This window comes from Chlamydomonas reinhardtii, chromosome 3 (genome assembly GCF_000002595.2).
Source record: "Chlamydomonas reinhardtii strain CC-503 cw92 mt+ chromosome 3, whole genome shotgun sequence".
NCBI classification, from domain to species: domain Eukaryota; kingdom Viridiplantae; phylum Chlorophyta; class Chlorophyceae; order Chlamydomonadales; family Chlamydomonadaceae; genus Chlamydomonas; species Chlamydomonas reinhardtii.
The window spans coordinates 5,276,171-5,292,890 of NC_057006.1; the positions used below are offsets into that span (position 1 = coordinate 5,276,171).

At 62.5% G+C, this 16,720-nt stretch overlaps 5 protein-coding genes across 6 annotated transcripts; 2 read left to right on the forward strand and 3 right to left on the reverse strand.

Moving 5' to 3' along the window:
• Window positions 1-350: 350 nt before the first annotated feature.
• CHLRE_03g183451v5 (uncharacterized protein) lies at window positions 351-4,748 on the reverse strand. The gene is made up of 3 exons (XM_043061074.1): window positions 2,101-4,748; window positions 1,926-1,987; window positions 351-1,766 (listed from the first exon to the last, which is right to left on the reverse strand). The coding sequence occupies exons 1-3, from the start codon at window positions 4,690-4,692 to the stop codon at window positions 1,721-1,723; spliced, it is 2,700 nt and encodes an 899-aa protein (XP_042926203.1). The 5' UTR covers window positions 4,693-4,748; the 3' UTR covers window positions 351-1,720.
• A 54-nt stretch (window positions 4,749-4,802) lies between these two features.
• CHLRE_03g183500v5 (uncharacterized protein) lies at window positions 4,803-6,528 on the reverse strand. Its single transcript, XM_001702905.2, has 6 exons — window positions 6,270-6,528; window positions 6,134-6,190; window positions 5,936-5,984; window positions 5,768-5,837; window positions 5,396-5,609; window positions 4,803-5,169 (listed from the first exon to the last, which is right to left on the reverse strand). The coding sequence occupies exons 1-6, from the start codon at window positions 6,413-6,415 to the stop codon at window positions 5,085-5,087; spliced, it is 621 nt and encodes a 206-aa protein (XP_001702957.2). The 5' UTR covers window positions 6,416-6,528; the 3' UTR covers window positions 4,803-5,084.
• Window positions 6,529-6,628: 100 nt separating this feature from the next.
• On the forward strand, window positions 6,629-10,150 carry CHLRE_03g183550v5 (uncharacterized protein). The gene is made up of 9 exons (XM_043061075.1): window positions 6,629-6,971; window positions 7,040-7,091; window positions 7,281-7,464; window positions 7,577-7,663; window positions 7,780-7,861; window positions 7,978-8,036; window positions 8,157-8,488; window positions 8,662-8,770; window positions 9,024-10,150. The coding sequence occupies exons 1-9, from the start codon at window positions 6,734-6,736 to the stop codon at window positions 9,135-9,137; spliced, it is 1,257 nt and encodes a 418-aa protein (XP_042926204.1). The 5' UTR covers window positions 6,629-6,733; the 3' UTR covers window positions 9,138-10,150.
• On the reverse strand, window positions 9,273-12,228 carry CHLRE_03g183600v5 (uncharacterized protein). Of its 2 annotated transcripts, none has more exons than XM_001702906.3 (6): window positions 12,037-12,228; window positions 11,801-11,935; window positions 11,359-11,717; window positions 10,852-10,999; window positions 10,288-10,506; window positions 9,273-9,831 (listed from the first exon to the last, which is right to left on the reverse strand). In XM_001702906.3, the coding sequence occupies exons 2-6, from the start codon at window positions 11,922-11,924 to the stop codon at window positions 9,704-9,706; spliced, it is 978 nt and encodes a 325-aa protein (XP_001702958.2). In that variant the 5' UTR covers window positions 11,925-11,935; window positions 12,037-12,228; the 3' UTR covers window positions 9,273-9,703. The 2 variants fall into 2 exon arrangements, with proteins under 2 accessions (XP_001702958.2, XP_042926205.1); XM_043061076.1 differs by lacking the exon at window positions 9,273-9,831 and adding an exon at window positions 10,153-10,213.
• Window positions 12,229-12,328: 100 nt separating this feature from the next.
• CHLRE_03g183650v5 (uncharacterized protein) lies at window positions 12,329-16,720 on the forward strand. Its single transcript, XM_043061077.1, has 6 exons — window positions 12,329-12,530; window positions 12,690-12,805; window positions 13,015-13,681; window positions 13,909-14,192; window positions 14,409-14,671; window positions 14,826-16,720. The coding sequence occupies exons 1-6, from the start codon at window positions 12,440-12,442 to the stop codon at window positions 16,003-16,005; spliced, it is 2,601 nt and encodes an 866-aa protein (XP_042926206.1). The 5' UTR covers window positions 12,329-12,439; the 3' UTR covers window positions 16,006-16,720.

A 16,720-nucleotide genomic window follows, 5' to 3' on the forward strand; every position in this document is an offset into this window, starting at 1 on the left:
TCTGTCCTCGCGCAAACTCAACACATTGCTTCGGCGTGTGGGGACGCCGCAATGGCGAGAGCCACGGATGGCCCTAGTACCGTGGGGGCATGTCGCACCCGTGGAGGGCACTGTACAGGTCTACTGCAAGTTTAGTGCACGCCATGTTTAAGTAAACGCGGGTCCAGTAACGCCTCGCTACGGCCCCTCGCTGCATTTAAGCTTACCAGCTCGAACCGAACCCCACTTACCCCGGCACAGGGGTTCCCTTGCACCCGTCCAAAAACAGCGTTCGATTCCAACTAGGGGTGCCCCTGAACCCAGGCCCCGGCGCGTTGTAAAGCAGTTGAGCCCCCTCGTTGATGACACAATATCTTGTTACGACTCACTCAACAGGAACCCGCCCAGGTGTCGACCGTTCGGCTTGCTCCTCTGCAAACCAGGCAAACCCACCTGGCCTCACACCACTGCCGTGACCTGCCTCTTCAGAAGCTACTGCAATGCTAACCAGCCTCATGTATAAAGTCAGAGCTGGTACCTATCCTAAGGATGCAAATCAAGTTGGCATCAAGCAGATAAAGGTAATGCGCGGTGGAACGAACGAACACAACTCTACGCATACCGTTCAACCTTGTTGCGTGTGCACACCTAATGCCGTCTTGCGAAGTGCGTGCGTTCGACGTAGGCCAACAGCCTTGTAGCTTGCCGCACGAATTACTGACACTTAATCATGATATACACGCAATGCATCCTGTTGTTACTAACGCCGATGCTACAGTTGTGGTCTGCAGCTGCAGTTCCCAGACCATGCCACATGCGGCCAGCCGACATGGGCAAGCATATGTTCGCATGATATCTATGGCCTTCAAAACTTGTTCCAGATACCAGATACCAAAATTAGACGGCCCCCCAGCGTCCTGCCCAGATCTTGCCGTGCCATCCTACTTCCATCCTGCCTTCTGTAGCTGCGAATTCAGGCGCGCCGAAAAGAGCTATGCACTCCACACTTTTATCACCCGACATTGTCAACCATGGTACGATACAAAGCTGCCCAACGCGATAGGCTGAGAATTGTCCATGAAACCACGCATTGATGTCGTTCGACATGACCGCATGAGGTTCTGAGTTTAGGCAATTTTTGCTCGTATGTGAGGGTCTCTTCCGCATGCACGTACAGGGCACGCCATTAACAAAAGCGCATGTAATTGAGAAATTGAAAGCAATGAAGGGCATGTATTGCAGCTAGGTCAAACAAGGAGGTGGCTGCCTTAGGGAGGCAGGAAAAGGGCTGAGCCCTCCCCTCCCGGGTCGTTATCAACCCAGCCACCTTGACGCGGGCGCCTACTAAGCACACGCAAATTGCACACGCCTCTATGTTGGGGGCCTTTGGCATCCCCGCAAATCCGGACGTGGCCGGTTGGGTGGGGTGCACAGTCCGTGCTAACCCGCAGCTAACAAACTAGTCACGTCACTCGCCGCCAATCGCCGCACGCACGCACGCACGCACGGACCGGGGTGTTTCGGGGGGGCTTCGCCCCCCCCTCCGGGACGCTGCGCTGCGGGGGGCTAGGTCAAAAAATGCACAACGTTTCCAACAGGGCAAGGCGTCTCCCCCTTGGGCCTCGTTGGGCTGTGCAGTCTTGAATGTTTACCACCTTGCACGGTCGTAATCACAACGTCTCGGCATGGACAGGGACTGCGACACTAGCATGCCAGCCCTAACCAGGAATTCTTGGGTCCCTTACATACTCGTTTGCTGATTGCTTGGGAGCCTGGTTACGTCTGACCTGACGGGAAGTGAATGGGCCGGGGGTAAGGCCACGGAAGAGGGAATCAGTGGTAGGTGAAATGAACTCACGCGTCTGCAGCAACAACAACACGCGTGGGGCGGGCGCCCGGTTGAAATACCGCTTGAGCCTTCCACCAGACGCTGAGGTCAAGCCCACCTTGTTTGCCGATCGCTATGCTCCAATGGAACCGCAGGCACCACTGCCGTTGGATGCAAGCCCTACGACCATCGAGATATACATGTATGCGTAAGCACAAGCACTACAATATGCAGCTTATGAGCAACGTACATAGCTCCACTCAATTGAGCGCATTACAGCAACAGATGCTCACCGGGTTGCAGATGTGCATGGCTCGTGCACCGCTGTCCAGAAGAGGCTGCATGGCGTCGGCACAGTTTGCCGCCTCGGCGGCTGCGTCCTCAGCACGCATGAGCTGCTGCGGCTCTTGTGGCCCAGCATACAGCCGTACCCCGGCAAAGGCCTCTGACGGGAATGGCTGCGGCTGTGCAAGCCCCCGCTGTGCGTTCAGGATCTTCATACGCGGGTAGGGGTCGACGTTGGGCAGCTGGGCTGCCAGCACCAGCAAGGACTTCAACCTGGCAGGGCGTCTGGGCGCTGCAGCCCCTACGGCCACCGCCTCATCGCTGTCCGGCCTCGTGCGCAGCCGCCGGCCCCTGCCGCTGCCGCGGCTGGGCTGGATCTTGGTTGCAGGCGTCCGGCGTGGACCGAGTGTGGCACTCGGCTGAGCGGGGCCAGCAACCTCCCGGCCGCAGGTCGCCGACAAAGCCGGGACCAGCGCGACCTGCACGCCACCGCCGCCGGTGGCTGGCGCGAGGCCCACGCCACACGGAAATGCACCTCCGATGAAAGGTCCTGCCAGCCCTGCGGCCGTTGCACCGCCAGTGCCGATCGGCGCGGGCACCGACCCCGCCCAGCTGCCAGCGCTGCTGCTGCGCCCGGCCCCTAGCCTGGCGATCGCCGGCACCGGCACAGCCTCAGCCGCCGGCGGCGAGCCACTGCCGCTGCCACCCGGGGGGCTGTGGCTATCGGCGAGGCTGCCGCTCGTAACCGCGCGTTGGTTCAATGTCCACATGGCGGCAGCGTCCGCTGCCGCACCGGCTGCGCCGTCGGAATAGCCCATGGCAGCCCAGCCGGCCGCCATCGTGATGACCGGCTCGTCGGCCGCCGCCGCACCCGCGCCCATGTCGGAACCGCCGCCTTGTTCGAACTCCTGTCCAAAGTCCAGGTCGAGATCAAGGTCCAGGGGCACATCGTCGAATAAGCTGGGTGACGGCACGGGCGCGCACGCCGAGGCGGTGGGGACAGCCTCCTGCTGCTGGTGCGCATGTGGTGGCTGCTGCTGCGGCTCTGCCATGCAGAATGAAGGTTCCATGTGCAGCGGTGGCTGCAGCAGGCCCTGCGGCGGTAACCCCTGGGCCTGCTGCTGCTGCTGCCATGCCTGTTGATCCCCAAGCTGCTGTCGCTGCTGCTGCTGGTGTTGTAGCAGCGCCATGTGCCGAAGCTGCTGCTGTTGGTGCAGCAGCAGCTGCTGCTGTCGCGCGTACTGCGCTTGCTGCCACGGGTGCTGCTGCTGCTGCTGCTGCTGCTGGTGGACCTGATTGAAGCACAGCGGCTGCGCCTGGGCCTGCTCCTGCTGTTGCTGCTGCCGTAGCTGCCGCTCGAAGGCATCCTCAGCAGGTGGCTGCGGGGCTAGGACACCAGTACCACTGGCCTGCGCGAAGCGAGGACAGCCGTCAGCGGCCACAGCAGCAGCTGCAGCTGCCGCAGCTGCTTGCGGCGATGAGCGCTGAATCGGCAGCACTTGACCTTTCGACGGCGGCAGCAGGACGAGCGGCGGCAAGGCCGCTCCCACCAGAGCTTGGCGGGGCATCATGGGCAATGGCGGGCTGAAGCTGCGGCCATGGGGGCTTCCAGCGCTGAAAGAGAGCTGCTGGCTGAGCTGTGGATGCGGCACGGTCACGGCACAGGCGCGCTGCTGCGCGAAGCCAACGCTTGCAGCAGGCATTGCCTGGGGCTGCTGCTGCTGCTGCCATGGCCCTGGCCTTTGCCAGGGGTCGCGTGTGTCGTGGGAGCTGTAACCCCACTCCACGTAAGCACCGCCATATTCGCCATCCTCCTCATCCTCCTCCACGACCCCGGCGCCGGGATGCAATCGCTTACCCAGCAGCACCAGCCGCCGATGGTGCTGGTTCTGCTGCATCTGCATCTGCTGCTGGTGTTGCAGGTGCAGCTGGTGGTGGTGGTACAGTTGCTGCTGCCGGTGCTGCTGCGGGGACTGTGCGTACAGCGGGAGGCTGCGGCGTGCCACCTCTGGGTGCGCACCGGCGTACGCATAGGCCGGCGCCATCCAGCCGTTCATGCCGCCACCATCTTCACCACGAACACCACCACCGCCGCCAGTGCCAGCTGCCGGCCCCATGTCCCATGTGTCCGCCTGCGGCCCGCCAACAGCTGCGGGCTGCAGCCGCAGCTGGCCCGCTGGCAGCGGCCGTCGCTGGGGCTGCGGCATAGTTACCGACAGGGTTGGGGTTGGAGCGGCTCCATCCGCGCTGTGGTGTTGCATGTGTGGTATGTGCTGTGCCTGCATGGGCGGCCCACGCGGAGCCCCCTGCCAACTGAGCTCCGAGGCCGAGCTCATCACCATAGAGCCGCGCGTGAGGCCAGCCCCGCTGCTCGCTCCGGCGCCAATGCCGGCGCCGGATACTGGCAAGCTCAGGGCGCGTGCAGGAGTGCTGAAGGCTGACACAGAACTGGTGGGGCTAGTGCGCAGCAGCTGCTGCGCGTGCGGGGAGAAACAGCTCACCCCGCTGTCGAGGGGGCTTCCGTCCAGGCCTCCCACTCCGAGGTGTGGTAGCCTGTTATGGTCGAGGCCGGCGGTCGACCGTGCCTGAGGGTCCCGCATTATGCATAAGCTTTGCATTATTGGACCTGGAGCGGGCGCAGCCGTGGCAATGGGCGTGAAAACTGCGTTGCGCAATACCTTCAGACAGCCGAACGGGCCAAGCGAGAGCTCGCCCCGAGTCAAGCGCTCATGGCCAGTCAAAGTCTGCAGCCCTGGCCCGCTGAAGCCCTGCACTTCGCGGCCGTCTTCACGCAAGTACAGTAGGGCCATGCTGCACCCAAACAACACGCGTCAAGTACAATCCACACTATATCATCTATTGCGTATGCAATTTATGCCAGAGCAATATCCAGCCCGTCTGCTCTAACTGGCCACCCTATGTTCACAGAGCACTTCCCAGCGCCTGGCCTGTCCTAAGCGGCTGGCTAGCTGTCTGCTCTAGTGCGGTATGGTCAATTGAGGCGTCTGACTGCCTGGGAACAGATGCCTGGGCGCTTGCCGCTGCCGCCACCACGTGCGGCCCGTATCCCTCCTTGCCTGCGGTGACGGATGCAAGCCGTGCAAACACAGTGTTAGTATGCATGGGACTGGCGCAGTATTGCCGCCCTAACCCAGTGTCATTCGGAGCACTTCCCGACCTTGAGCATTCCCGCCCGCTAAAGCGGATAATCAACGAGTCCCACCATAGACCTAAACGTTGGCCTTTAGTACATATACTCATGGTTGCGCACGAGCAGAAGCCCACCGCGAGCACCAACCCCACCTTTTGGACCCGGGGCGTGGCCCCGCGCCACTGCTGTTGCGTCCCCGCTCCAGCTCCTCGCCGCCATCCTCGCCGCCTTCCCCGCCATCCTCCTCCCCAGGCATCGGCTCGTCCTCCGACGACTCCAGCGCCATGATGTTGACGGTGGTGGTGACGCCGCCGTCGCCCTGGTACACGGTGGTGTGCTGTGGCGCCGCGTCAGTCTCATCGCGCTCTGAAACGGTTGGGGCAGAGTGCAGGTAAGCAGGGAGGCACCGTGGAGCGGCCGGGTTGGGAATTGAAACCGTGGGATAGCTAGGACAGGTGGGCCGCGCACTGGGTGCTGGTCTGGTGCGTGACCTTATGACAAGCTGTGCATTATTCCCGGCTCACCCTCGTCGCTGCTGTCCTCCACGCCGTAGTTGTCGCCAAGACCGAGCTCCTCCTTCAGCTTGTTGCGCTTCTGTTGTTATAAATATACTCATCGGCGTTAGAGCAATTGCGTCACGGAGAACAATGGGGTGCACTTGCAGAGGCTGTGACACTGGTGGCCGCGCTCACCTGCGTACGCTGTTCGTTTCGGTCTTGCCGCGCCTTGTCCTGGATTTGTCTGCAAAAGGTGCGAACCTGAATGACTGCAGCTGTGGCGGTTCCGTTGGGAGTGCCCCTAGCTCCTGCCTCCAGGTAGGCGGCAGTGCGGCACCCAGTGGCGGCACCAGCCCCGTGCGCCCAACGTTTAGGGTTTGGCCAAGAACTCACTTCATGGCGTCCTGCCGCCTCTGTTGTTTCCGTTTACGGAAGCCCGTGACGTACTCCCTGTAGTCAGCAAGGGCAGCCTGCAATTTTAGCAGCGCCCCATACCGCAATGCTCGGCGGCCGGCGGAAGACAACTCACTTGTAATCTTTCGCATCAAACACTACCTCCACATCCTTTTGCTTCTGCTTTCGTTTAGATATATGGTGTGCATTCGGCGCCGTGTCGCCGGGTATCCGAGCTCGGAGCCCCAAGGCATCATAGTCTCTAAACCGAAATTTGTTCATTGTTATTGGGTTGTCAAAAATATGCTGATGAAACACGCCAGAGGCTTCCTCGAGTTTTAGCTCCAGCCGTCGAAAGGCACGCTGGGTCCAGTGTTTGTAATTTAATAGTTAACTCAGTGGTTACACACAGATAACGCAATAAATCTGAGGCAGCTGTGGGTCTCTTCCAAACTTTGTCCATTTCAGACCTGGATCCTGGGACTGTCGGTCCCGAACAAAGTGCATCTTGGCAGCAAAACCACTCATACATAGGCAACGGGCACTACTGTACACATTTATAGGACGCAGCAGGTGTTTTAGCGCGCCCCCAGTTCCGCAATGTCTTCGTTTGCACTTGGACTTGGGGCTTCCGGCGCCTTGGCGCCTTGTCGCCAATCGCCATCGCGCTCTCAAGTGCCTATCCATTGTACAAACAGTCTTGCAGCAGCTCGTTCGTCCGCGCTGGCGTCGACGAGCTCGAGCGTTAGCAGCGGGGGGGTCGGCGCGGCTCGCACAGCAGCCTGTTCGCTGCGGCGAGGAAAGGCTGCAATCCGAGGGGGCTGCAGCATTGCGAAAGGTATAATGCGGCACGAATGTGGCCGTAGTAGGAGTCAAGGCTTGACCAGAGTCGTGTCTGCATCGCAGCCTCGGCAGGCGAGGGCGCGCTCTTTCCTTTTGCGGAGTCGGACTATCACCGGTAAGCGAGACAGCGGCCCGTTGTAGGCCCCGTTGCTTCTTGCAGCACTATTGTCGCCACGGCTATCAGGCGGGGGCGGGGTCGCGTCACTTCCCGGCACGCTGCCTCTCCCCGCGAGAAAAAATGCAGCTGGCCTTCCAGTTCCAGGCTGGCCAATGCCCTCTCTTTCTGCTTGTGGCTGGCCGCTAGGGTGGTCCTGCTCGACCGGCAGCCGTACGGTCCCATGAAGATTTTGCCGGCGACGGACCAGAGCGCCGGAACCTACAGCGGCGTGCTCGTTTTCCAGCGCGACGCGGACCTGACACTCACACCGGACACCAACATCCTGGAAATTTTTGTGGCGGGCGATACTGCAACCAACATCTACACGCAGGTGGGCAAGGGGAAGGAGGCGGCCTGGGAAACGCTCAAGGACGCAGCCTGCCAAGACCTGCGGTACCCCTGCTCTGGTCTGCTTTTTACTGGTGCCACCTTTCACAACGCAGCTGCAAAACACGAAGAGCGCAAGGCCAATGGTCCACGACCTCATGTTCAACATGCTCACACGCGCCGCCCAGACGAACGGCCGTCAGGTGCGGCAACTGGGGTTAAGCGTGCCGGGCAGTGGTTTACCGTACTGCCTTGGTCTTATACCTGCATCCACCATCGCCTAAGATGCAGTTCCTTCTCGTGTCTTCGTGTCCTGCAGTGGCAGCTCCTGCGCGTGGCCATTGTCGCGCTTGAGAACGACATCTTCGTGGGGCGCCTATTCTTTGGGGACCCGGCCACCGGTAAGCTAAAGCGGGTGGTCGTCCACGTGTGCAACGTGCATGTAAGGACTGGTGGCACGTCAAGCTGCACTGCACTGGCGCTCTGACCGCCAACCTTCCCACGAACGCTATCGCAGGTGTCGTGGCATGGGACTGCGACTGCCGGCCTTCCGACGGCGTGTACCTGAGCATGCGGGTAGGTTGCACTGGACCCCGGTCAGGCTTGTGCACAAGCTCCACAACTGTGCCTGCCGGCTAGCGTCTTTTCCGCTTGCTTTTGTCGCCAATGGGCTCTTCCGCTTGGTCCCTGCCGCAGTCTGGGTGCCCCTTCTACGTTGCTCAGATCGTGTGGGACGTGGCGGCCGTGCCCATCCGCGCCTCCAAGGTGCACATGATTGCCGTGCACGAGGCGCACATGGCCGCAGTGCAGCAGCAACAGCAGCAGCACGGCCACGCGCACCAGCAACAACAGCAACCAGCGCCGCAGCAACAGCAGCAGAGCGGCGCGGCCAGCAGCTCCGGTGGTGGCAACGGCACGGTCTTTCCGCGCGCGTCCAGTGGCGCCTGGGGTGCGCAACAGGAGGGGGCATCCAGCATTGTGCCGCCGCCATCCCCGCCCTCGGCCTCTGACGACTACACGCAGCTCAAGTGCGTTTGGCTTGTTCTGCCGCAACCCTACCCACATAGCATGCCCTCCACCTCCGGCAGTTCGCCTGTGCATAGCTCTGCTCACCTCTGCCCATTGCTGCTCATGCGCTGTGCCTGCATGGCTCAACTCGCATCTCCTCTTCATTTCTTCCTCCGCCACCTTCATCACACAGGCCCGACGACATGGATGCCATCAAGCTGCTGAAGCGCGAGCTGGCGGTGGCGGTGCGCGAGGAGGACTATGCCGCCGCCATCCGGCTGCGCGACCACCCCTTCATGCAGGTGAGAAACCCTGTAGGCTGTTGCGAAGCATCCTGCACTTGTTCCAACTGCATGCTTAGGCATAGGCACGTCCAGACATCTCTGGTACCACAGAGCACGAACATGGGTCCCAACCATGTCCACCTATGACTTCCTCTATATGCATTCGTTTCATAAAGCATCACCTGTGTTGACAGGCATGCAAAACCTCCAACCTGGCTGACATGAGACCCGTGCATGACCTCCCCCCGCTTCTTGCGTTCCCTTCCTGCAGATGTACCGCCGCATTGAGGCGCTGAACCACCTAGGCCGCGGTGAGGAGGCCACGCGCCTGCAGAACGAGCTGGTGGCCATGGTGCAGCGCACGCACGCCGAGGCGACCTACTAGGCGCCCGTCGTTTGTGCCATTAGCTGGAGGCTTCGGTAATGCGCCCTGCGCCCAACGGTGCGCTTATGTGCATTTCAGCGCAACAGCTGGTGCAATTGCCACGGTCGGGCGGGTTACCGTGTAGGGAGGGAGGGAGGGAGGGAGGGCCTGCGATTGGGGTGCCCTGGTGGATTGAGAGCGCGTCCCTAGTAACCATGTGACCCAGTGATTGATTTCGATTTAGTTTGCTGCTGTTTTGGAGAAACTGCTATTTGGGTCGCCAAGACACTACAGACGTCTTTCGGCTGCGTTGACGGGCCCCCCGGCGGGGACAGTACATCCGGACTTGACATGGTTACAGCATGACATGGCCTCCGTCCTAGCGTACAGTGCCCTCCACGGTTGCGACATGCCCCAGCGGGGCTCACAACCTGGCACCGCATTTTTCGGCACACCGAGTACATTGCGACTAGGAGTAGCGGCGATACGGCTGCGCGGGAACTTAATTGGATTCAGTAGCGCCCAGCGGGCCCGTGTCCGGGCACTTGATGCGGCGCACATGCACGCCCTAGCTCGCTGCCGTGCCCTTACAACACGCCCTTGGGTAGGCGCAGCTTGCCGCTGTCGTTGCGGGCCTTCTTCATGGGCTTGACCCGGAGGACGCCGTTCTTGAAGCTTGGCCCGGCCTCCATCAGGCCACGGTCGCGGTTCTTGGCTGCATGCATAGAATAGGTTGTGGTTAGCAAGTGACTTCGGCGGTGGTGGTAGTGTGTAAGTTAGGGCAGGTGTAGGTAGTGGTGGTTCGATGTAGTGGTGGAACAGATTAGATGAACAGGTCAAGCGGCGAAAGGATGCCGAGGAAAGGCGCGTGCTTGCCATGCGGAACGACAGAGGATGTAGGCATGAACCAAAGGTACTAGAAATGTATGCATCAGCACGCCCCTTTACGGTAACGATGATGGACTACAAATGCGTAATGGTACTGGTAGCGATGTTTAGGGCCGGTGGTCGCAATACTTTAAGCACAAGACTACGGCAGCGCCAAGCTTAGGTGCTGACACATGCAGCCGGCTACCATGTAAGCATGTGCAGCAGTTCTCCCCCGCCAAGCATCAACACTTACACGCTAAGTATGGGTTCCCCACGCCGGCCTTCCGCCCCCGCGCCTCACCTGACATGGCTCGCTTCTTCTTGCCCAGGCCCTTGCGCGAAACCATGCCGGCCTCGATTGCCTCCTCGAGCGCGCGCGCCTGCCGCTTGGCCGCCACCTGCGCCATGCCCTTGCCGATGGACAGCGCGGTGCGCGGCGCGGCCTCGGCCTTGGCGCCCACACGTGCCAGCATGCGCGCCTTGTACTGCTTGGCCGCTTTCTTGTCCAGCGAGGCAGCGGCTGCGTGGGTGAAATGGGCGGGCGCAAGCGAGGTGGTTCAGTGATGTTGTGGAGGGGATAGGTATCAGGAGATAGGAATGAGTGTCAAGCCGTCAAGGAAACGCCGACGGCGATGGCAACCTCATGGCCCGAGTACCTGATGAAACAATGAGACGCGAGCCTCAGCAGCCCCACCTGAGGATGTAAACCCTGTGGTTTTGAACGCAGCACGCCTACCGTATCCGTCGGCCTTCCTCCGTCTCCACAAGCCGGCCCGCCCGCCCTGTACCCTCCCGGCTCAACCCCAGTCATGCCGCGCCAACCCCGTCACGCCATGCCATCCCCGGAGCCCCCGACCCGCCTCACCGAACTTCTCCACCTCCAGGTGCAGCCGCTGGAACTCCTCGGGCGTCAGGCCCGCCTCATCGTTGCCCGCCGCCGTCGCCGCCGCTGCGCCCCGCCGGCCCCCGGGCGCCGGACTGCTACTGCTCGCCAGCTCGTGCACCTTGCTGGCCTGCAGGGGATGGCGAAGTGTGCGGCGGGAGTCAGGGCAAAGCAGACGCCAGGTGCAGGTGCCCAGGTTAGTGATAGCAGAAGCGAAGGTCGTTTCAGCCCTGACAGCCTGACCCGCCAGGTTACTGCTGGCCATGGCACACGGCATCGCCTGGGGCGAGCGGCAAGTCACTCATGGCTGCACGTGCAATACACATGTGCGTGAAACAGTGTGTGTGGGCTCCCGATGTATCTCCTCGCCAGCAAGGCAACGGCCACCACCGGCGCTCGGCACTCCCACCTCGCCATTCCCAGTGCCCAGTACACTGAGCTGTCCCGCAGAACCAGCGACCGCTTTGCCCCAGGTCAGCCACTGCTCACCTTGTGTGACATGAATAGCTTGCGCTCCCGCCGCAACGCCTCCGCGCGAGCCGCCTCTGCCGCCGCTGCCGCCGCTGCGGCCGCCGCCGCCGCTTTGCTCGGCTTGCCCACTACGTCCGGACTCCCGCTGCCGCCACCGGCTGATTTGCTCTTCTTTGCCGCCCCTCTCATAATGGCATCGATCTCACTTGCGCTACCGCCTTTCCGTTTCTTACCGCTGCCAGCAGGAGTGGGGGCTGCTGCGGGAGATGCCGCCGCAGGCAACTTACTCCTGTTGGCGTCGGGTGCGGCACTAGGCGCAGGCTGTCTCCCGCCCTTCAGCGGCATAGTGGCAGCAGCACCCGCCTGCGCCGCAGCCCCTGCAAGATGCAGCAGCATACCCTTTGTTGCGGGGGTCCAAGTACATGTGCTTGGTGCGTGGCAAAGCCGCATGGTGGGGTACCTGAAGGGGCGCCCGCCGCCGCCGCTCGTGCCGGCGTGCCCGTTTTCGTCTGCTGTCCGCGCCCGCTAGTGCTGGCTTTCGCCGAGCTCCGCTTGCGTGCCCCATCGTCGTCAAACATGGACATGAAGCGCTCGCCTGCGAAGCGCAGCGACGCGTATGAACGAAACGACCAGTGCAACCTCGCTGAGCTGCACGTAAGGCCATACACAAGTATGCTGTAGGAGCTTGAAACATACCATATGCCTCTAGCTTTCGCAGAGCTTCTTCTGGGTCAATTTCCGGCTCGCCCGCTTCATTTTTGGACTTCTTTGCTGTCATGCTCAAGAGGGACTCCTGGATATCTGTCAGTACTGTACACCGAACTGTAGGATGCAGCACAAAGCAGTAGTTACTGTCTGTGTCCATCAAACGGTATTCGGGAATGAAACCGAATGACCGGCCTAGCAAAACTGGGCTTCAGCATCGAGGCATCGCCTGTGCTGCTGTATTTAATATATCTTGGTGTACTACAAATGTTGTGTTTACAATTGTGCTACCATGATATCAAGTGACGACGCGAAAGGCTCGCCTGCGCGCAGGGACGCGTTGCAGGCCTGCTAGACCATTGCTGGTGCTTCTTACCTGCCATCGTGGGCATACATGATGCTCCCGCCTCGGCCTTCACGCGAGCGCGACAGCTCAAGACAGCACGCCCATGATGCGGAGCACAACCCGTGGTGGGCCGATATTGGTGAGCTCTTGCATGCCTCATGCGCGATGCTCAAGCTGTCCTCGCTATCCCAGTGGGTCGGGTGCAGCCGGCTCGCCTGGTTAGGCGCCCTCCAACCTCCCTAGTAGTGCGAGCTGTGTGCCACTCTTTCCCGCTGGCATCCCCTTTGCGACTGCTCAGTCCTGCTGGCCGCTATGGCGCTTCTGGCGGCCTGCCTGACTCTGACTGTCAGCTGGATGCGTGCTGCGGTGGACCCTGTGGAGCGCATGGAGCGAGCTGGCGGCCTCAGCATACAGGTATGGCTATGTACCCTAAGCTTCCCTGCTTAACCAGGTAGCCAGGTGGTTGCGCGGTCTTCAACTCGCCACGGGCGTGGCCACGGATCCCATGCGTCAGAGCCCCAGTGCCACTAACACAGTGCCGCTCACGCCGCGTCACTCATGGCGCTTCACGATTGCAGTGGCATTGATGGCATGATGGCTGTGTTTCCGCGCACTGATTGCAGGCGTCGGAGCTAGTACCCGACGCCGTGCGCGTGTCTTTGGACGGCGCAAACCTCACTTCGGGCATAGATCTGAGAGGAAATGGCACGAGTGCAGAGGGCGGCACACATTATTCTCATCGCGCTGTGGATCAGTCCACGCAGTCTAGTGCTGACGGCTCCGGCGCGGCTCTCGGCGGCGCAACCGCGCAGCCCGGTGTCCACAACGGCAGTAGCAACAGCAGTGGCAGCGCCAGCGACGGTACTGGCAGTAGCAGTGCCAGCAGCAGTGCCGACAGCAGCAGTGTCAAACACAAGGGTAGCGAGCAGGGAAAGACTGTGCACACCAAGCCTGACATGCTGCAGCTGCTGGCGGCGGCGGAGCTGCAGCCGGTGGTGATGGCGACTGGCGGGGCCGCCGCACAGGACCCCAGGGTCGCGGCGGCGGTCGCGGGGCACCGCACTAGCTCTTTGAAACCTCTCCATGAACTAGACGAAGTGCCCGGCGTCTCGCCGCCGCTAGAGGCTGCGCCGCCTGGCGGGCTGCTGGCAGCGGCGGCGGCAGGTGGCGGCAGCGCAGCACGTGCGCCGAGGCGGGGGCGACTACCGCCGATTGCCATTGCGCATCGCGGCGCGTCAGCAGAGCTGCCGGAGCACACGCGTGAGGGATATGAGAGGGCTATTGAAGAAGGTGGGCATGGTGGATCGCAATCGTTCGCTCGTACACATGACGCCTGATCAGGCCAGAGGGGCCTTGCGGTCACCGGGTGGCCTCCACGGACGCTGGCATGTCCATCCGCCTTTCACAGACCCTCACTTGGCCTGCTGTGCTACCCTCAAGTCCAAGCCTGTGCTCCCATCTCATCGTCCTGCACTCCCGCTCCCCCATGCCGCCGCGCTGCACTGCACCGCCCCCAGGCGCGGACTTCATTGAGTGTGACGTGGTGCTCACCGCGGACCTTGTGCCGCTGTGCCGCCACGAGCCCAACCTGGCCTCCAGCACAGACGCCCTCGCCAAGTTCCCCGACCGCCGGCGCTCCTACGTCATTGACGGCGAGCAGGTGACGGGCGTGTTCAGTGTGGACCTGACGGCGGCGGAGGTGGCGACACTGCGCGCGGTGCAGCCGTGGCCATTCCGGGACCAGACCCACAACGGCCGCTACGCCGTGGCCACCTTGGCGGACTACCTGCAGGTGGCGCGGGTGAGTCGAGTGGTAGCAGGCAGGCAGGTGGGCGGGCGGGCATGCAGGCGGGCAGCGGGGCGGGCCCGCGTGCGCGGAGGCTGAGGGGCTGCATGCGACGCCAGGGTAGGGGCACGCGGGCAGCAAGGCCACACACAAGAGCCAGAGCTTCCATGTGTCCATTCCCTCCAACCCCACGCGTCCACGCCACTTGCTCCTCCCATTCCGCGCCCGCAGTCTGCCAACCGGAGTGTGGGTATCTATACGGAGACCAAGCACCCCACCTGGACCAATGCGCTGCCCGCGCTCCGCGCCGCCAACAGCACGCTTGAGGATATCCTGCTGGCGGCGCTGGCGGCCGCTGGCTTCGACTCGGCCCTGGGCAGTCCGGGCTGGCGGCAGAGGCCCGTGTTTCTGCAGTCCTTCGAGGCCGCCTCCCTGCGCTACATGGCCCGCCGCAGCTGCGCCCCCAGCATACTGCTGCTGGGCGACTGGGAAGAGTGAGTGGGTTGCGATGGGGTGGAGTTAGGGGCAGGTGCTGTGTGTATGGCGTGGGCGTTGCATGGCAATGAACTACTCACGGCGCCTCCGAGGCTTGGCGCTGGCATGCGCGCCTAACTCTGTACCCTGTGTTGCCTCTGCTTCACCCCGCAGCTGGGTGGCACCGGACAGCAACCTTACGCTGGCGCAGCTGACCTCAGAACAGTCGCTGTCGGAGATCGCGGGGTGGGCGGCGGGGCTGGGCATGTCCAAGAGTTCTCTGGTCAGGTGGCAGCCGGAGGCGGCGGTTGTTGCCGGGGCGGCGGCCGCTGCTGCAGCTGGCGGAGGTGCCGGATCTGCAGCACTGCCAGCGGCTGCAGCCTCGCAAGCCGCAGGCCAGGCTAAGGCAGCGGGTGCAGGCGCGGGATCTGTTGGAGCAGGAGGCGCGGTTGCGGCCGCAGCGGCGGCGTCAAAGGCAACGAAGACAGCCGTGAAGCACCGCCGCCGCCTGAGTGCGGCACCAGGCAAGGCGGGCGCGGCGGCTGTGGTGGCGGCGTTAGGCAGCCACGGCGGCACCGGTGGCAGTGCGGCGGCTGCGGCCGGCTTGGCACCGGGTGCGGAGGCGGAGGCGGGGCGCTACGTCAGCACAGGTGTGGTGGAGCGAGCGCAGAGCCACGGTCTGCAGGTGCACATCTACACGCTGCGGCCGGAGCCCCAGTTCTTTCTGCCACAGCTTGCGCAGCACGTGCGCGGCCGCGACACGCCGCCGCCACTGCCCGGCGCCAACGTGACAGTTGCCGACGAGTATGAGTTGTTCCTGCAGGAGGTGGTGGCAGTGGATGGTTTGTTTGCCGACCACATGCCGTCACTGCAGCAGTGGCTGCGGCAACACCATCTGGGACGCAGCCCACTGCTGGCGCAGCTGTCACAGCAGCAGGTGGCGGAGGCGGGCGGCGCGGGGCGAGGGGGCGGAGGGGGGAGCGTGGGCGGGAAGGGCGGGCGTGGACAGAAGGGCAAGCGCGGCGGGTCAGGTGGACAGCAGGGACAGCAGGGCCGGGGGCGTGCAGGAGGCAAAGAGGTGGAGACGCGGCCGGCGCAGCTGGGGTCGGGCGGCGGCGCTGATGCAGTGGAGATGGTGGATGCGGAGGCCAAGGCTGGTGGCAGCGGAGGCGGACGGAGGGAGGCGCGTGCAGATCGCGGTGGCCAGGGCGGTCGGGAGCGGGGAGCCTATGCAGGCGCGGGTGGTGCGGCTGGAACTGCAGGGGGCAGGGAGCACCGGGCCCGAGTGCTTGACAGCGGCTTGCGATGTGAGCCCTTCAGAGGTGCTGGTAACCGGCAGTTTCAAGGCCGCTAGGAGCATGTTGCCCTGTTTTAGGCCATTTCTTGAGCTCATTGTGATTACTGCAGTGCAGTGGTGATAGCTTAACAGACGAGGACCTCGCAGAATGCATCAGTAGGACTGACTGGATAATTGAAGGTTGTGCGATACAAAACTGACGAGGATGGGCGCCAAATGACGACGGTCGGCCGCTCGTACACGCACGCATTGTGGCGGTTTCAGAGGCTCTGATGCATGGCACTTAACATTTTTGCGCATTTCTTGGTACTCCATCTGCATAAGCAAATTGGCCGTGGAAGCCACAAGCGCTACATCTTAGGCGAGGTGTTTGAGGCTAGCATCAACGGTGGGCGCAAGTGCGTGACGGAGGAGGCAGGACAGTGCGGGGCAAGTCAGGGCTGGAGGAATGTAGGGCTACATTGGGTGCGTCCCTGGCCTCGCCGGCCTCGCAGGGCGTGCGGCACTGCGGTCGTGTGCCTGGGCGTAATGGATGACGGGCGCGCCGGCACACGTCATGCATTCGTGGCGTGGTGTTCCATGGCATGATGGCCCTGACAGAAACCTTCTGATAATTGCGAGATAAGTTAATAAATTGCTGGCTTTCGCGGTCTGCTGTGTATCCGCCCCGCGCCCATGCAGGTACGGCTGTGAGGTGTGGTGACCGGACCACACTGGCGTACCCAGCGCGCACGGGCGCGCACACCAAGGCCCTGCGAGAGTAAAACCCACA

Excerpts from the sequence above, each read along its gene's own strand:
- CHLRE_03g183650v5 (XM_043061077.1), top strand. The coding sequence starts at position 12,440 with ATGATGCTCCCGCCTCGGCCTTCACGCGAGCGCGACAGCTCAAGACAG. Across the intron at positions 14,193-14,408 it reads ACTACCTGCAGGTGGCGCGG|TCTGCCAACCGGAGTGTGGG; the intron begins GTGAGTCGAGTG and ends CCGCGCCCGCAG. Across the intron at positions 14,672-14,825 it reads CTGCTGGGCGACTGGGAAGA|CTGGGTGGCACCGGACAGCA; the intron begins GTGAGTGGGTTG and ends TTCACCCCGCAG.
- CHLRE_03g183600v5 (XM_001702906.3), bottom strand. The coding sequence starts at position 11,924 with ATGTCCATGTTTGACGACGATGGGGCACGCAAGCGGAGCTCGGCGAAA. Across the intron at positions 11,000-11,358 it reads AGCTATTCATGTCACACAAG|GCCAGCAAGGTGCACGAGCT; the intron begins GTGAGCAGTGGC and ends CATCCCCTGCAG. Across the intron at positions 9,832-10,287 it reads GAAGAAGCGAGCCATGTCAG|CCAAGAACCGCGACCGTGGC; the intron begins GTGAGGCGCGGG and ends CTATGCATGCAG.
- CHLRE_03g183500v5 (XM_001702905.2), bottom strand. The coding sequence starts at position 6,415 with ATGAACAAATTTCGGTTTAGAGACTATGATGCCTTGGGGCTCCGAGCT. Across the intron at positions 5,610-5,767 it reads GGAGGACAGCAGCGACGAGG|AGCGCGATGAGACTGACGCG; the intron begins GTGAGCCGGGAA and ends CAACCGTTTCAG. Across the intron at positions 5,170-5,395 it reads CCACGCCCCGGGTCCAAAAG|GCAAGGAGGGATACGGGCCG; the intron begins GTGGGGTTGGTG and ends CCGTCACCGCAG.
- CHLRE_03g183550v5 (XM_043061075.1), top strand. The coding sequence starts at position 6,734 with ATGTCTTCGTTTGCACTTGGACTTGGGGCTTCCGGCGCCTTGGCGCCT. Across the intron at positions 7,092-7,280 it reads GCGGAGTCGGACTATCACCG|GGTGGTCCTGCTCGACCGGC; the intron begins GTAAGCGAGACA and ends GCTGGCCGCTAG. Across the intron at positions 8,037-8,156 it reads GCGTGTACCTGAGCATGCGG|TCTGGGTGCCCCTTCTACGT; the intron begins GTAGGTTGCACT and ends TCCCTGCCGCAG.
- CHLRE_03g183451v5 (XM_043061074.1), bottom strand. The coding sequence starts at position 4,692 with ATGCGGGACCCTCAGGCACGGTCGACCGCCGGCCTCGACCATAACAGG. Across the intron at positions 1,988-2,100 it reads CCATGCACATCTGCAACCCG|GGCTTGCATCCAACGGCAGT; the intron begins GTGAGCATCTGT and ends CGATGGTCGTAG. Across the intron at positions 1,767-1,925 it reads CATAGCGATCGGCAAACAAG|GTCAGACGTAACCAGGCTCC; the intron begins GTGGGCTTGACC and ends ACTTCCCGTCAG.